Source organism: Capra hircus, chromosome 3 (genome assembly GCF_001704415.2).
Source record: "Capra hircus breed San Clemente chromosome 3, ASM170441v1, whole genome shotgun sequence".
In the NCBI taxonomy this organism is placed as follows: domain Eukaryota; kingdom Metazoa; phylum Chordata; class Mammalia; order Artiodactyla; family Bovidae; genus Capra; species Capra hircus.
The window spans coordinates 108,829,168-108,844,302 of NC_030810.1; the positions used below are offsets into that span (position 1 = coordinate 108,829,168).

General features: G+C 39.5%; 1 protein-coding gene across 2 annotated transcripts in view; it reads right to left on the bottom strand.

Annotated features, from left to right (window-relative positions):
• Nucleotides 1-15,135, bottom strand: part of SPTA1 (spectrin alpha, erythrocytic 1) — a 77,070-nt gene that overhangs the window by 30,982 nt on the left and 30,953 nt on the right. For both annotated transcript variants that reach the window (XM_018046348.1, XM_018046349.1), the window contains exons 18-25: nt 13,253-13,470; nt 12,796-12,888; nt 10,898-11,035; nt 9,323-9,474; nt 8,659-8,845; nt 7,337-7,438; nt 6,237-6,328; nt 5,176-5,320 (exon numbers count right to left, since the gene is read on the bottom strand). In XM_018046348.1, coding sequence (XP_017901837.1) covers nt 5,176-5,320; nt 6,237-6,328; nt 7,337-7,438; nt 8,659-8,845; nt 9,323-9,474; nt 10,898-11,035; nt 12,796-12,888; nt 13,253-13,470 — 1,127 coding nt within the window. The remainder of the gene's footprint in view (nt 1-5,175; nt 5,321-6,236; nt 6,329-7,336; nt 7,439-8,658; nt 8,846-9,322; nt 9,475-10,897; nt 11,036-12,795; nt 12,889-13,252; nt 13,471-15,135) is intronic.

The following is a 15,135-nucleotide window of genomic DNA, read 5'->3' on the forward strand; positions in this document are numbered from 1 at the left end:
AACAGGAGATAGCAAGAGAGAATGTCGACATTCTAGGAATCAGTGAACTAAAATGGACTGGAATTTAGCTCAGATGACCATTATATCTACTATTATGGGCAGGAATCCCTCAGAAGAAATGGAGTAGTCATCATGGTCAACAAAAGAGTCCGAAATGCAGTACTTGGATGCAATCTCAAAAACGACAGAATGATCTCTGTTCATCTCCAAGGCAAACCATTCAATATCACAGTTATCCAAGTCTATGCCCCAACCAGTAACGCTGAAGAAGCTGAAGTTGAACGGTTCTATTAAGACCTACAAGACCTTTTAGAACTAACACCCAAAAAGATGTCCTTTTCATTACAGGGGACTGGAATGCAAAAGTAGGAAGTCAAGAAACACCTGGAGTAACAGGAAAATTTGGACTAGGAATGCGGAATGAAGCAGGGCAAAGACTAATAGAGTTTTGCCAAGAGAATGCACTGGTCAGAGCAAACACCCTCTTCCAACAACACAAGAGAAGACTCTACACATGGACATCACCAGATAGTCAACACCAAAATCAAATTGATTATATTCTTTGCAGCCAAAGATGGAGAAGCTCTATACAGTCAACAAAAACAAGACCAGGAGCAGACTGTGGCTAAGACCATGGACTCCTTATTGCCAAATTCAGACTGAAACTGAAGGAAGTAGGGAAAACCACTAGACCATTCAGGTATGACCTAAATCAAATCCCTTATATTTATACAGTGGAAGTGAGAAATAGATTTAAGAGCCTAGATCTGATAGATAGAATGCCTGATGAACTATGGACAGAAGTTCGTGACATTGTACAGGAGACAGTGATCAAGACCATCCCCATGGAAAAGAAATGCAAAAAAGCAAACTGGCTCTCTGGGGAGGCCTTACAAATAGCTGTGAAAAGAAGAGAAGTGAAAAGCAGAGGAGAAAAGGAAATATATAAGCATCTGGATGCAGAGTTCCAAAGAATAGCAATGAGAGATAAGAAAGCCTTCTTCAGTGATCAATGCAAACAAATAGAGGAAAACAACAGAATGGGAAAGACTAGAGATCTCTTCAAGAAAATTAGAGATATCAAGGGAACATTTCATGCAAAGATGGGATCAATAACGGACAGAAATAGCATGGACCTAACAGAAAAAGAAGAGATTAAGAAGAGGTGGCAAGAATACACAGAAGAACTGTACAAAAAATATATTCATGACCAAGAAATTCACGATGGTGTGATCACTCATCTAGAGCCAGACATCCTGGAATGTGAAGTCAAGTGGGCCTTAGAAAGCATCACTATGAACAAAGCTAGTGGAGGTGATGGAATTCCAGTTGAGCTATTTCAAATCCTGAAAAATGATGCTGTGAAAGTGCTACACACAAACTGTCAGCAAATTTGGAAAACTCAACAGTGGCCACAGGACTGGAAAAGGTCAGTTCTCATTCCAGTCCCAAAGAAAGGCAATGCCAAAAAATGCTCAAACTCCCACACGATTGCACTCATCTCACATGCTAGTAAAGTAATGCTCAAAATTCTCCAAGCCAGGCTTCAGCAATAGGTGAACCGTGAACTTCCAGATGTTCAAGCTGGCTTTTGAAAAGGCAGAGGAACCAGAGATCAAATTGCCAACATCCGCTGGACCATCGAAAAAGCAAGAGAGTTCCAGAGAAACATCTATTTCTGCTTATTGACTATGACAAGGCCTTTGACTGTGTGGATCACAATAAACTGTGGAAAATTCTGAAAGAGATGGGAATACCAGATCACCTGACCTGCTTCTTGAGAAACCTATATGCAGGTCAGGAAGCAACAGTTAGAACTGGACATGGAGCAACAGACTGGTTCCAAATAGGAAAAGGAGTATGTCAAGGCTGTATATTGTCACCCTGTTTCTTTAACTTGTATGCAGAGTACATCATGAGAAACGCTGGACTGGAAGAAACACAAGCTGAAATCAAGATTGCCGGGAGAAATCTCAATAACCTCAGATATGCACATGACCCCACCCTTATGGCAGAAAGTGAAGAGGAATTAAAGAGCTTCTTGATGAAACTGAAAGTGGAGAGTGAAAAAGTTGGCTTAAAGCTCAACATTCAGAAAACAAAGATCATTGCCTCTGGTCCCATCACTTCATGGGAAATAGATGGGGAAACACTGGAAACAGTGTCAGACTTTATTATTATTATTTTTTTTTTGGCTCCAAAATCACTGCAGATGGTGACTGCAGCCATGAAATTAAAAGACGCTTACTCCTTGGAAGAAAAGTTATGACCAACCTTTATAGCATATTGAAAAGCAGAGACATTACTTTGCCAACAAACGTCCATCTAGTCAAGGCTATGGTTTTTCCAGTGGTCATGTATGGATGTGAGAGTTGGACTGTGAAGAAGGCTGAGCACTGAAGAATTGATGCTTTTGAACTGTGGTGTTGGAGAAGACTCTTGAGAGTCCCTTGGACTGCAAGGAGATCCAACCAGTCCATTCTGAAGGAGATCAGCCCTGGGATTTCTTTGGAAGGAATGATGCTAAAGCTGAAACTCCAGTACTTTGGCCACCTCATGTAAAGAGTTGATTCATTGGAAAAGACTCTGATGCTGGGAGGGATCGGGGGCAGGAAGAGAAGGGGACGACAAAGGATGAGATGACTGGATGGCATCACCAACTCAATGGATGTGAGTTTGAGTGAACTCCGGGAGATGATGATGGACAGGGAGGGCTGGCATGCTGCGATTCACGGGGTCACAAAGTGTCGGACTCAACTGAGCGACTGAACTGAACTGATTCTCTGACATAACATCTCTTTCAACCTATAGGAAGAATGAAGTATTGTCTTTGAATCTATCATACAGCCACTATGGAGAACAGTGTGGAGATTCTTTTAAAAATTGCAAATAGAACTGTCCTAGGACTCAGTAATCCCACTGCTGGGCATACACACCGAGGAGACCAGAATTGAAAGAGACACATATACCCCAATATTCATCGCAGCACTGTTTATAATAGCCAGGACATGGAAACAACCTAGTTGTCCATCAGCAGATGAATGGATAAGAAAGCTGTGGTACATATACACAATGGAGTATTACTCAGCCATTAAAAAGAATACATTTGAATCAGTTCTAATGAGATGGATGAAACTGGAGCCGATTATACAGAGTGAAGTAAGGCAGAAAGAAAAACATAAATATAGTATACTAACACATATATATGGAATTTAGAAAGATGATAATGATGACCCTGTATGCAAGACAGCAAAAGAGATACCGATGTGTAGAGCAGACTTTTGGACTCTGAGGAAGAAGGAGAGGGTGGGGTGATTTGGGAGAATGGCATTTAAACCTGTATACTATCATGTAAGAAACGAATCACCAGGCTATGTTCGATGCAGGATACAGGATGCTTGGGGCTTGTGCATGGGGATGATCCAGGGAGATGATATGGGGTGGGAGGTGGTGGTGGGGGGTTCATGTTTGGGAACTCATGTACACCCATGGCGGATTCATGTCAATGTATGGCAAAACCAATACAGTATTGTAAAGTAAAATAAAGTAAAAATAAAAATTAAAAAAATAAAATAAAAATAAACTTTGTATAAACAAATAAACAAGGCTATAGGGCAGGGTGGTAAGTGACTTGGCTGGTGGCAAGAGTCAATTAATATGAAGATTTTTTTTTAATATAGATACTTCTGTGCTTCTTTTTGCTTTTTATAGTAATGCAAGTTCTATGCTCCCCCTGATTTATTCCAGAGCATATCTGGCAAGCTTTAGAGTTCATTTTTTTGGCTAGAGTAGGATTAAGCTTCTTCAATCCCTTCTAAGGAAACTCTGCATCATACATGTAAGACTGGTCATACCAGGTATGATCATCTCCTATTTATCTTAGACTGCTGCTGCCGCTGCTGCTGCTAAGTTGCTTCAGTCGTGTCTGACTCTGTGCGACCCCATAGATGGCAGCCCATCAAGCTCCCCCATCCCTGGGATTCTCCAGGAAAGAATACTGGAGTGGGTTGCCATTTCCCTCTCCAATGCATGAAAGTGAAAAGTCAAAGTGAAGTCGCTCAGTCGTGTCCAACTCTTAGTGACCCCATGGACTGCTGCTCAACAGGCGCCTCCTTCCATGGGATTCTTAGACTACTGATCTCCGACTCACTGCTATACATTCTAGTCACTTGGAACTCACGAAGAGTTCTGGTCACTTGAAACTCACAAACTTACTTGGAACTCACAAACTCACAAACATTTACAATATATTTTCCCTCAATGCTATTTAATGCAGCCACTTAAGAAAACAGTATGGAGATTCCTCAGAAAACTAAAAATAGAATTGCCATATGATTCAGCAATCCCTCTCCTGGGCATATATTCAGACAAAATCAGAATTCAAAAAGATACACACACCCGAATATTCACAGTAGCACTCTTTACAATAGCCAAGACACAAAACAACCTAAATGTTCATTGACAGATAAATGGATAAAGAAGATATAATATGCATACAATGGACTATTACTCAGCCATAAAAAATAATGTCATTTGGAGCCACTAGTGATTATCATACTAAGTGAGGTATGTCAGAAAGAGAAAGACAAATATCAAATGATGTCACGTACATGTGGAATCTGAAATATGACGCAGATGAACCCATCTATAAAATGGAAACAGAGTCACAGACATAGAGAACAGATGTGTGGTTGCCAAGGGTGGGGTGTGGGGTTGCAGGAGGAATGCAGAGGGAGGTGGGTTTATTAGATGTAAGCTTTTATATACAGAATGGATAAACAGCAAAGTCCTACTGTATATCACAGAGAAGTATATTCAATATCCTATGATAAACCATAATAGAAAAGAAGATAAAAAAGGATACAAATGTGTATATATTTATTTAGACATATTTATAAAACTGAATCACTTTGCTGTACAGCAGTAATTAACACAACACTGAAAATCAACTGTACTTCACTTTTTAAAAAAAATTTAAAACCGTTTCCGTCCACATGAATTGCCCTGGGCATGCCCTTTTGGTAGACTAGCAATCAGGACAGGGTTAAAGAACAAGAATGCAGTAGGATAAAGAGAACTGAAATAAGAGACTGGATAATAAAACCAAAGGAGAGGGCCTTGATATGGGCAGATGTGAAGAGGAATCTGTTGGAAAAGCTTGAAGGCATATCTCACCTTTTCCCCCAGAGGTACAAGATCTCTTTCAAAGTTTTCATGCTGTCGCTGAAGAGCCTGCACACTGAACAAGTCTGAGCCAGGGTCAGCAGTATTGAGGGCCTGGCACTTCTTCTCAATCTGCTCCTTTGTGTCATCTGCTTCTCTGGTGCATGAGGGTAAAAAGTTTAAGAATAATAACACAAGCTAGGGGCAGACTAGCTGGGCTCACAAAGAAGTCATCACTACCAACATCATCATCCTTTTTTTAAGGATGTGTTAGAATTAAGTATTAGAACTTAGGCTCATTTAATCTTTACAACAATGACTTGAGGCCAAATTACTATTACCAGCCCCATTTAACATATGAGAAAACTAAAGCTTAAGAGGCTAAGTAGCAAAAAAAAAAAGAAAAGAAAAGAGGTTAGGTATTTTCTCAAGATTATACCCTTGCCACTAATTTAGGCAGACCCTAAATTTGAATCAAGTGGCCTGATGGCAAAGCCGCATGCTTAACTGTAGAATAACATGGAAAATCTTATGCCATTCTAAAGAACAAGACTTGTCTGCATCTCAGTTTTCCTTTTTCTGAATATTCAAAACTGCATTTTTACTCAGTAAAGGTGTTTGGTTGTCAGTTTGCTTACTTAGTTGTGCATGTGTTTCTTAGCATAGACAGAGATTTGGTAATCAGACATAAAGAAAAAAAAAAAAAAACCTGTTGAATCAACACTTAGAGTCAATGTGATGTTTGTTGCCCTCTGCTCTCTACTTCTAGTTCAGATGTGTCATTACTTAAACCTCTTGTTTCAACTTCAGTTTTCATTCACTATCATGAAAACATATATTAACTGCTGATTCGGTACCAGGGCCCAAGCCTAGGTATGAGAAAATTGAAGTTGGTTGTCTGGAGTAGCCTACTTGCCCAATGAGATATCTACCTACTACTGAAGCATCTGATTTCCTATTTTCTCCAGGAAGAAGGGTTAAACTAGTAGCTATGGTTCTACTATAGCAATTAGAACCAGTGGTCCTCAAGTTAGTTTTAGAGCAGCACTGCTTTTCAAGGTTAAAATTCTCACCTGTGAAACATCTCGACAGCATGGGCACTGCCCAGCAGCTGGCGCTGTTCCTCTGCCAGCCTCTGCAAAGACCCCCAGCGGGCATTCAACTCCTGAAAAAGGCAGACACAGACTTTAGCTAGGGATCTAACTCAGCTTAGTGGTGTCTGAAGATTAGGTGAGCATTAAATCCTGATCATTTTCATGTTATCTCCTTTAGAAATTACACAGGTTTCTTTCTTTCTTGGATAGTTTGAGCTTGGGCCTCAGCTATGCCAATGCAGTTAAAAAAGGGATCACATTCCTTTCCAAATTGATGTTCCAGGTGGGAACCAACAACCTTACAACATCAACTGATATTGGCTGTCCCAGAGACAACATTACAACCTCTGAAGAGTAAGTGTGACTTGACTTGGTAGCTAGAAGACATTGCCTTTTTCGATGAGCTCTGGGATTTTTGTCTGTGCTGAAATGATTAAATCAGGTAGTCTCTTAGAGCCCTATTTTCTGTGAAGAGTAAGAAAATTGTTTCTTCGCACATTCTTTCTCACTCTCACCCCACATCAGTTACCATAAAAGAAGGCAGGGCTTTTCCTCACTGTGTATGATAACTCAGATAACTGGGTTAGACATTCCATTAGTTCCAGACATATTTTATGGAACCACAGGTCCAAATTTGAATAAGGTCTCAAATGCCTTCTCTTCCGTCTCTACTACCTATATTCTTCTTTTACTAGGTTTTATCAGAGTCTATCTCATCCAGTACACTTTATTGATTAACCACTTCCCACTATCATAGCTCCTTTACCTGCATTGCCTTTGTATTCAAGTATTTGAGCACTGAATTTCTCATGGTGATGGGGTGGGGGATGTGTGGCAATTTAAGGATTTTTTAATTGATTAAAATGCATATAACTTACCAGCTGAACAACAACAAGATGGATAAACAGCTAGACTATCTGGACTATTTCCTTTGACCTTTCCTACAGCTATCTCTCTACTGCAATTACCTTCTTCATGTTCTAGCTAATCTGCAGAATATGAAGTTAAGTATTTTTAAGTGAGATGAAGACTCCCCAAACTCAGCCTGGTAATGAGAAGGAAGAAGGAGCCACAGTTACCTGCTGTATTTGAGATCCTTCTGGTGTCAGAAGCCCTTCAAATTGAAGATCATCAGCCACCTTGTTGATATCCCTCAGTCGAGGCTCATTTGTCTTCAAATCCTAGGTGGGAAAATGTACCAAAGCAGTTTAAATTCCCTCCTCAAAAATCTTTCACTCTTGCCTGCTCATCTTTGCCCTGACTTGACTACAGATTAAAACATATTGCTAACCATACTTGTAATAAACCACAAACTGCCCTCCTCCAATCTGCCACAAAGAAGAGGACCTTTAAATTCCCTGATACTCAGTGGCTATTAAAAATATTATTTATATGAAATATAGAGATCTCTTTCTTTACATTTCTTAAAAATCTCTCCCTGATTAAATTATACTATTAGAGGGATCTATACCTGAGCCATGTAATAGTTTTTGCTACCAATACAGATTTCTCTACTTTCTGAAAAATTTCATTGTCTGGGTTATGATTTGCTTACATTAAGATATGCTGTAAGAAACAGCTCTAGGGAACTCATCACTATGTCTATAGTGACAATATTGTTCACTTCATGATACAATGGCCTTTCAATGAGTTTTCTCATGTAAGTCTTATTCTTAGTTTTATTTTTTAAATTGTACCCATGTTTACCTTTCCCTTTCTCTTACTTCTCTCTCTCTCTATATATAGAGAGACTATTTCCTTTGACCTTTCCCATAACTAGCTCCATACTGCCATTACCTTCTGCATATATATGTATATATATATATATATAGCTTTGTACAGCTCTGAATTCCATGTGTAAGGAAAGTATCATATAGAAGAGAAAGGAAAGAAGGGAGAAGTTTATACTAATTGCTAGTTAACATAATAGAAGAGATCTAAGAGAATAAAGGAGATTGAAAAGGTTTTAGGAAGGCAGAAAATTAGAAATTGTCTGGCTATAAAGTCAGATTGTTCTTCCCACCTTTCCATTCAAACTTCTGCCCCGTAATTAGACCTTACAAGGTCTAAATAGTAGAGTCTTACAACATCCTATCTCAACCTGAGCATCAGTATCACAGGCCAGTACAGGACAAATTGTAAAGATTCAGGAAGACCAGTACTTCCAATAGGATGGAGGAGTGACAGGGACTGCAGGCTACAAAATCAAGGTAACTAGTTTCCTCTGCATTTTCTTTCCACTTGTAATACCTAGAGGAATATTTTAAATATGGAACTCTCTAGCTTTGGGGAGGATATTTAGCAAATATGAAATTAAGGGATTACTTAGGAGGGGATATGAGGTAAAAGGAAAAGATGAAAATCCTCAGAAAGCTATCTAGAGGAGACAGCTCTTTCTTACCATTTGGAACTCATCAAACTTTTTCTGTAACTCCCAAACATCATCTAATTCCACCCCGGTGTTTTCTGCCTTCTTCTCTTGGATCCAGTCCAGCATGTCTCCTGCCTCAAAGGCCAGCAAAAACTCATTGTAACGTTGCAACAGACGACGTCTGCGCTCATCTGCCCGAAGCAGGAGGGAGTGATACCTGAGTGGAGAAATAAAGAGAATGGAAAATGTGGGGAAAAGAGACAGAGCAAGCACAGAAGAATATTGGTAAGAAAGGGAGAGAATAAAAGGGACAAAAAGGAAAGGGAAGAAAAATCAAAAGAAGAACAATAAAGAGGAGGAAATAAAGATGGAAGAAAAATAGCATTGAGAGCAGAGAGATAAAAGCTTTGTATTTAAAAACAATCAAAATGCCAGTGTCCCAATAGTGTGACTGACAATACCCCTTCGTCTTTTTATAGAAGTGAAAAGTTCACATTCATATTGACAATTGGATAGGAAATAGCCTTGTATAGTAACACACACAAAGTGCACGTGGGAGTCAGAAGACCTTTTGACAAACTTGAAAGAGTGACAGAGTGCCAGGCAGAGAGTCAGAATATGTGACCCTAATATTGTGTGACAATCGGAGATGTTTGGCCAAACACTGTCCAGTTCTCCAGCCTCCAGAACTTACTGGTTCTCAATCTGTTCCTGGCGCTGGATGATGTTGCCTGGTTCTTCTCGCTTCCTTTGTGGGAGCATAGGAAACTCATCACTGGCTAGTTTCCTCACGTAGACAGCTGGCACAAAGCCCTGGTGATCATCAGTTTCTACTTTCCACCAGTCCTAAAGGAAGAAGTCCTTTAGGATTAGAAATCCTTTAGGATTTAGAAATCCCCACTCCTTCCTTAAAAGCCACATTTAGAAGTTTTAATCCTCATAACTGAGCCTCTAGGCAAAGAGACAAGCTGATGACCAGAAGAAATAAACAACTGCTTATAAATTTTATATATTACAAAGAAGATAAATCAGGAGTTGCAGGAATTGCAGAGATGAGTCTCTGAAATCAAGGAATCGGATATTTGATGTTAGATCCTTAACTTTGAGGAAGTTTTCAAAACCCAATGGTCATTCTCTTCATAATAGGATATTTTGTCTACTAAAAATTCATTTAAAAAACCTACAGGGACAAAATTAAACCGGGCTTCTTCTGGGTGGAGCATCTATGTATGAGAATATTGTATAAGAACTTCTCCCCATCCTTCTCCTAGAGCCCCTAAAAATTGTGCACTGCTTGAAATTCACCTTTGAGAATGCTTCATGCTTAAGTATCACCCTGAACGTCACAGTCTTTTTAGGAATGTTACTATACTAACCACTCTGGAGTTAATATCCTCAGAGAATAATGTAGTGAAATAAGGAAGACTGAGCAAAAAGAAAAGAGGACTGGAACACAGCTTATTTGATAATGACAATCTTGCTTCCCCCCAAATCTACTTATCCTCGGAGTGAAAAATACTGAGCTCTCTTTTGTTTCTTCTCAATTTATGGAAATTAATGAAATATTAAAATATTTTAAAAGTTCCTTGAACTCTTACTTTTTTATTGAAATGTAATTGGTTTACAATTTTGTGACAATCTCTGCTGTACAGCAAAGTGACTCAGTTATACACATATATACCTTCTTTTAAAAAATATTTTTTCCATTATGTTTTACCACAGGATATTGAATATAGTTCCCTGTGCTGTGCATTAGAACCTTGGATATTTACATGAGCTCTTATGATAAATGTATTTTAAATATTAGATAATATTTTGTTACTATTCTCACAGTCATGAAGGCTAAAGAAAAACCAAGTTGACAAAAGACCTCCTTGACCAGGCTCCTCTTAATCTCAGCCAATTTTTTCCATTACTAGGAACCCTGGCAAAGAATAGGAACAAGCAGAGACAAAGAGACAAGTTTTAATCCTGTAAACATACTATAGAGTTGTCACTCACAGCTTATAAGTCTTTGGGCTAGTTACTTAAGCTCCTTGAGGCCTCACTTTGTTGTGTGAAATTGGTATTTTGTAATCTCAAAAGATATGCACAGGATCCTAAGCAATATCTGGAGGGATGATACTACTCAATAAATTATGGTTATTTGAGAGAGAAAGAGCAATAGAAAAATACTGACTGCTTAAAATATACCCATATCTGGCAAGGTTGGGAGAGTCAACTGCAAGAGCCACCTTGTTTATGGGAGAAAAGCAGAAAGAAAAGTCACCTTGCTGATAGAACTGAGCAGTGTTAAGACATCATCTTTCTTCATGGTGACTTCTCGGGAGTAGCGGGCCTGGAAGTCATATAAGGCCACAACCCTCTCTTCTGGAGCAGCCACCTCCACAGGTGCAGCTTGTTGTTCCTGAACAAAAATAGGAAGAAGAACATTCTAGTCACCGATAGGAAAGATCTTTCTGTACAGCCTACCCACAGTGGGCTATTCCTGCACCTGAAGGAGAGAGGAGCTCCTGGTTACAACCTCTTACCTGGATGCCAGTAACAGAGCTATTGCAATATGATATCTTTAGAAATACCATTTCATCTTAGCACTTCTCAGGGGACACCAGACTGGGAAATATGTGTATAGAGTGAGCAAGTAAGAATTTAATTTGTCAGAAACATATTAAATGCTCTAAGTCACCAGTCTTCAGCAGACAGTAAAGGACTGTATGCATCCGTGTTTCAGAAAACTAAGAAAGTGAAAGATCCACTATCTCTCATCACCTTCTCCATTCCCTAGGTCTTTAAGGTATTTTGTAGACCAAATGTGGACTTTTTTTTTTTTTTAGAGATAAATCACCTACAGCACAGGGAGGGCCTAGAATTTTAATATTTGAGAAAATAAACCTGGATCAAATATCTTGTTTCTCTCTTTAGCAAGAAACCTGCCCTCCAATATACAGTCTTTTCTGATTTTCATTTCCCCCAGATATCTTATCTCTGAGAGAATGAACAAATACAATCACCCTTCGTAAGTAATGACCCACGTCGTTTTAGATGGGATGTGAAGATATACCTCCCCTTATATATCCCTCTGATTTTGTATCCTTCAAGTACTATTTCCTCTTAACTTACAATTCATAAATCCACCTGTTTTTATGTAGGCACCTGCTGTGCAGAGCTTGAGGAAGGCACAGCACTAAAACTCTGTAAATACTTATTAACATAGTAAGCCTGGCAACCCACTCCAGAGTCTTGCCTGGAGAATCCCATGGAGGGAGGAGCCTGGTAAGCTACAGTCCATGGGGTCGCAAAGAGTCAGACACAACTGAGAGACTTCACTTTCTTTCTTTCTAAGCCTATGTATTTTCTACTTGCAGTGTATGGATTCAGAGTCCCTCATAAGAAAGAATTTCTTGAATGTGAAAGTGTGTCTCTTTTCTTTCTACTCTGCTCAGGAGACATCCATATCATTTAGTTGATTTCTGCTTCCATCACTCTTTCAGACACTTATTTTCACCTTGCAGTCTTGCCATTATCACAATACTCTTGATTATTTTGTGCTTCAAAGCATTTGCTCTTATAGCTTATTCACTAGAAGAACCCATCTTCTCCTTACCTGCATAGTAAACCACCCTTACAAAATGAATTCAGATAAACTGGCTTGCCTCAGCTATGTAGATTTTCCTATCCTCCAGCATTCTAATATCAAGAGAATGAAACACTTTTTCTTCAAGATTGTTTTTCCCATTCATGTATCTATTGTATGCTATTTGTTAAAATTCATGACCTAATAGACTGTAACTTTCCTTCAAGTCAGAATTATTCTTTTATTCGTGCTTGTACATGGTAGACATTTAATACATGTTGGTATAAAAAATAACTAAGAAAGGAAGGAACATAAAAAGGAGAGATATGAATAAAAGAAGTAAAAGAAAGGAAAATGGAAATATAAAAAGGAACAAAAATATACCAATGAACAAATTATAATACTTATTGAGAAATTCTTTCGCTCTGAATCTCTGTAGATGCTGCATAGATGCTACAGTGCCCACCTAAAGATCACAAGACAGTATTTTCTTCTGCAATTGCTTCCTAGACTATGTAAAGAAAAAACTGGTGATAATTCCTTTTCCTCTGCCATGGAGAATGTGATTCTTGTTATACTTAAGTCCTTCTTACCTGGCAGGCTTCTGCCTGATCCCGAAGAGCTTGTATACTGTTTCCAAAAGCCTTCAGATCCACTAGAAAGGCCTCATGCTTCTTTAAAAGAGCCTGAATTTGTTGATGGGAAAATCATCAGAAGCAGATATAGGAAGAACACTGAACTTATTTTATGATATACTTATTGTCCTAATTCCTAGTAAAAGTTACTAAATTTGCAAGATGTCTGGTCATGCCTTTTGGGGGTTAGATAATCTCTAAGAAATATGGACTTCTATGGGATTAGGAAACTGTGGCATATCTTTTGGGATTTTTGTTAATTCAGGTTATCCCAGCAGAGGAAGCCCAAAAGTTATCACTCTGGAAACCCCAAATGATCTAAGAAAACCTAATGCTATCACACAATCTAATTAGGTACACATTTGGTACCAGTTTGGTGAGTATTAGGCAATATCTTTCCCTATGCCCTCCTTACCCCAGCTGCTTCTTCATCTGCCCCGTAGTTAGTGTTGTCTACTATAGGTTCCTTCTCTCTAATCCATGCTTCTGCTTCATGCAGATCAACCAGGTACTGCTGGAATTGGACATTGGCTTCAAGATCATTCTGCCGTCTAGTAGCTCGAGCCTGGAGAGATTCCATATTCTTATTCAAACTCTTGACCCTAGAGGCCACATCTTCTGCAGCAAAATGTCCTATGAGGTAGTTATAGAAAAGGAGAGTTTTACCCTCATTAATGACCACTATACTTTAATCTTTTTGGTAATCTGGGAGAGAGAAAAGGAGCCATGAGGATTATGCTGCATGAAGAAATATGACAGTTTACCTAAATTCCTAGGAATTGAAATGTTATATGTGAGATTAAGCATTCAGTTCAGTTCAGTTCAGTTCAGTTCAGTTGCTCAGTCATGTCTGACTCTTTGCAACCCCATGAATTGCAGCACGCCAGGCCTCCCTGTCCATCACCATGTCCTGGAGTTCACTCAGACTCACGTCCATCGAGTCAGTGATGCCATCCAGCCATCTCATCCTCTGTCGTCCCCTTCTCCTCCTGCCCTCAATCCCTCCCAGCATCAGAGTATTTTCCAATGAGTCAACTCTTCTCATGAGGTGGCCAAAGTACTGGAGTTTCAGCTTTAGCATCATTCCTTCCAAATAAATCCCAAGGCTGATCTCCTTCAGAATGGACTGGTTGGATCTCCTTGCAGTCCAAGGGACTCTCAAGAGTCTTCTCCAACACCACAGTTCAAAAGCATCAATTCTTCAGCCCTCAGCCTTCTTCACAGTCCAACTCTCACATCCATACATGACCACAGGGAAAACCATAGCCTTGACCAGACAGACCTTAGTCGGCAAAGTAATGTCTCTGCTTTTGAATATACTATCTAGGTTGGCCATAACTTTTCTTCCAAGGAGTAAGCGTCTGTTAATTTCATGGCTGCAGTCACCATCTGCAGTGATTTTGGAGCCCCCAAAAATAAAGTCTGACACTGTTTCCACTGTTTCCCCATCTATTTCCCATGAAGTGATGGGACCAGATTAAGCATTGGTAGATGTTAATGAGGAATAGAGTGTGTGTTTGAGGTGGTGAATTGGAAGGTACAATCTCTGACATAGGGAATGAAAACAAAATACCTATATGTGGGTACTGTTAAGAGCACTAAAAACATGCATTCTCTAGCCTAAATAGAAAAATCAGCTAATTTTCATTTCTCTTGTTTTGTTTTTTTTTTTTTTAATAGCTATGAATCAAAATTTTTCCTTAGATCATGTTAAGTACATTTTCAGAATTTGGTGAACACACCCACAGATAGATCAAGAAAACTCAGTGAAGTTTTGGCAAAAATCAACCAGCAGATTTTCATTTCTGCCCATAAAGGATTTATTACTACAAGAATTATTCTCCTATCCTAAACAACCAGAAAACAGGACAGACTGTAAGATACAATGATTTTCAGACAATAGACAAAAGAGTGTGACTCCTGAGAGAAGGGAAAGAAATGAGCTATGCCTTCATGAATGCCATAGCTCAGGCCTGGGGCAGTGTATACACTGTAGTGTTAAAAGGATTAGCACTATAGAACTATAGCACAGGAGCAGTCAAGAGGAGCTAACCCTGCCTCAGGCAAGGGGCAGAGGCTGGGAGGAGCAACCCCACGTCCAAGGAGCCATGGCTGTGTGGGCACCGGAGGGCCTAGAGGAGCTATTCAAGGTGGCAAGGAGATATCCCTCGTTCAAGGTAAGGAGCAGCGGCTGTGCTTTGCTGGAGCAGCAGTGAGAGGTACCCCACATCCAAGGAAAGAGAAACCCAAGTAAGACAATAAGTGTTGCAAGAGGGCATCAGAGGGCAGACACACTGA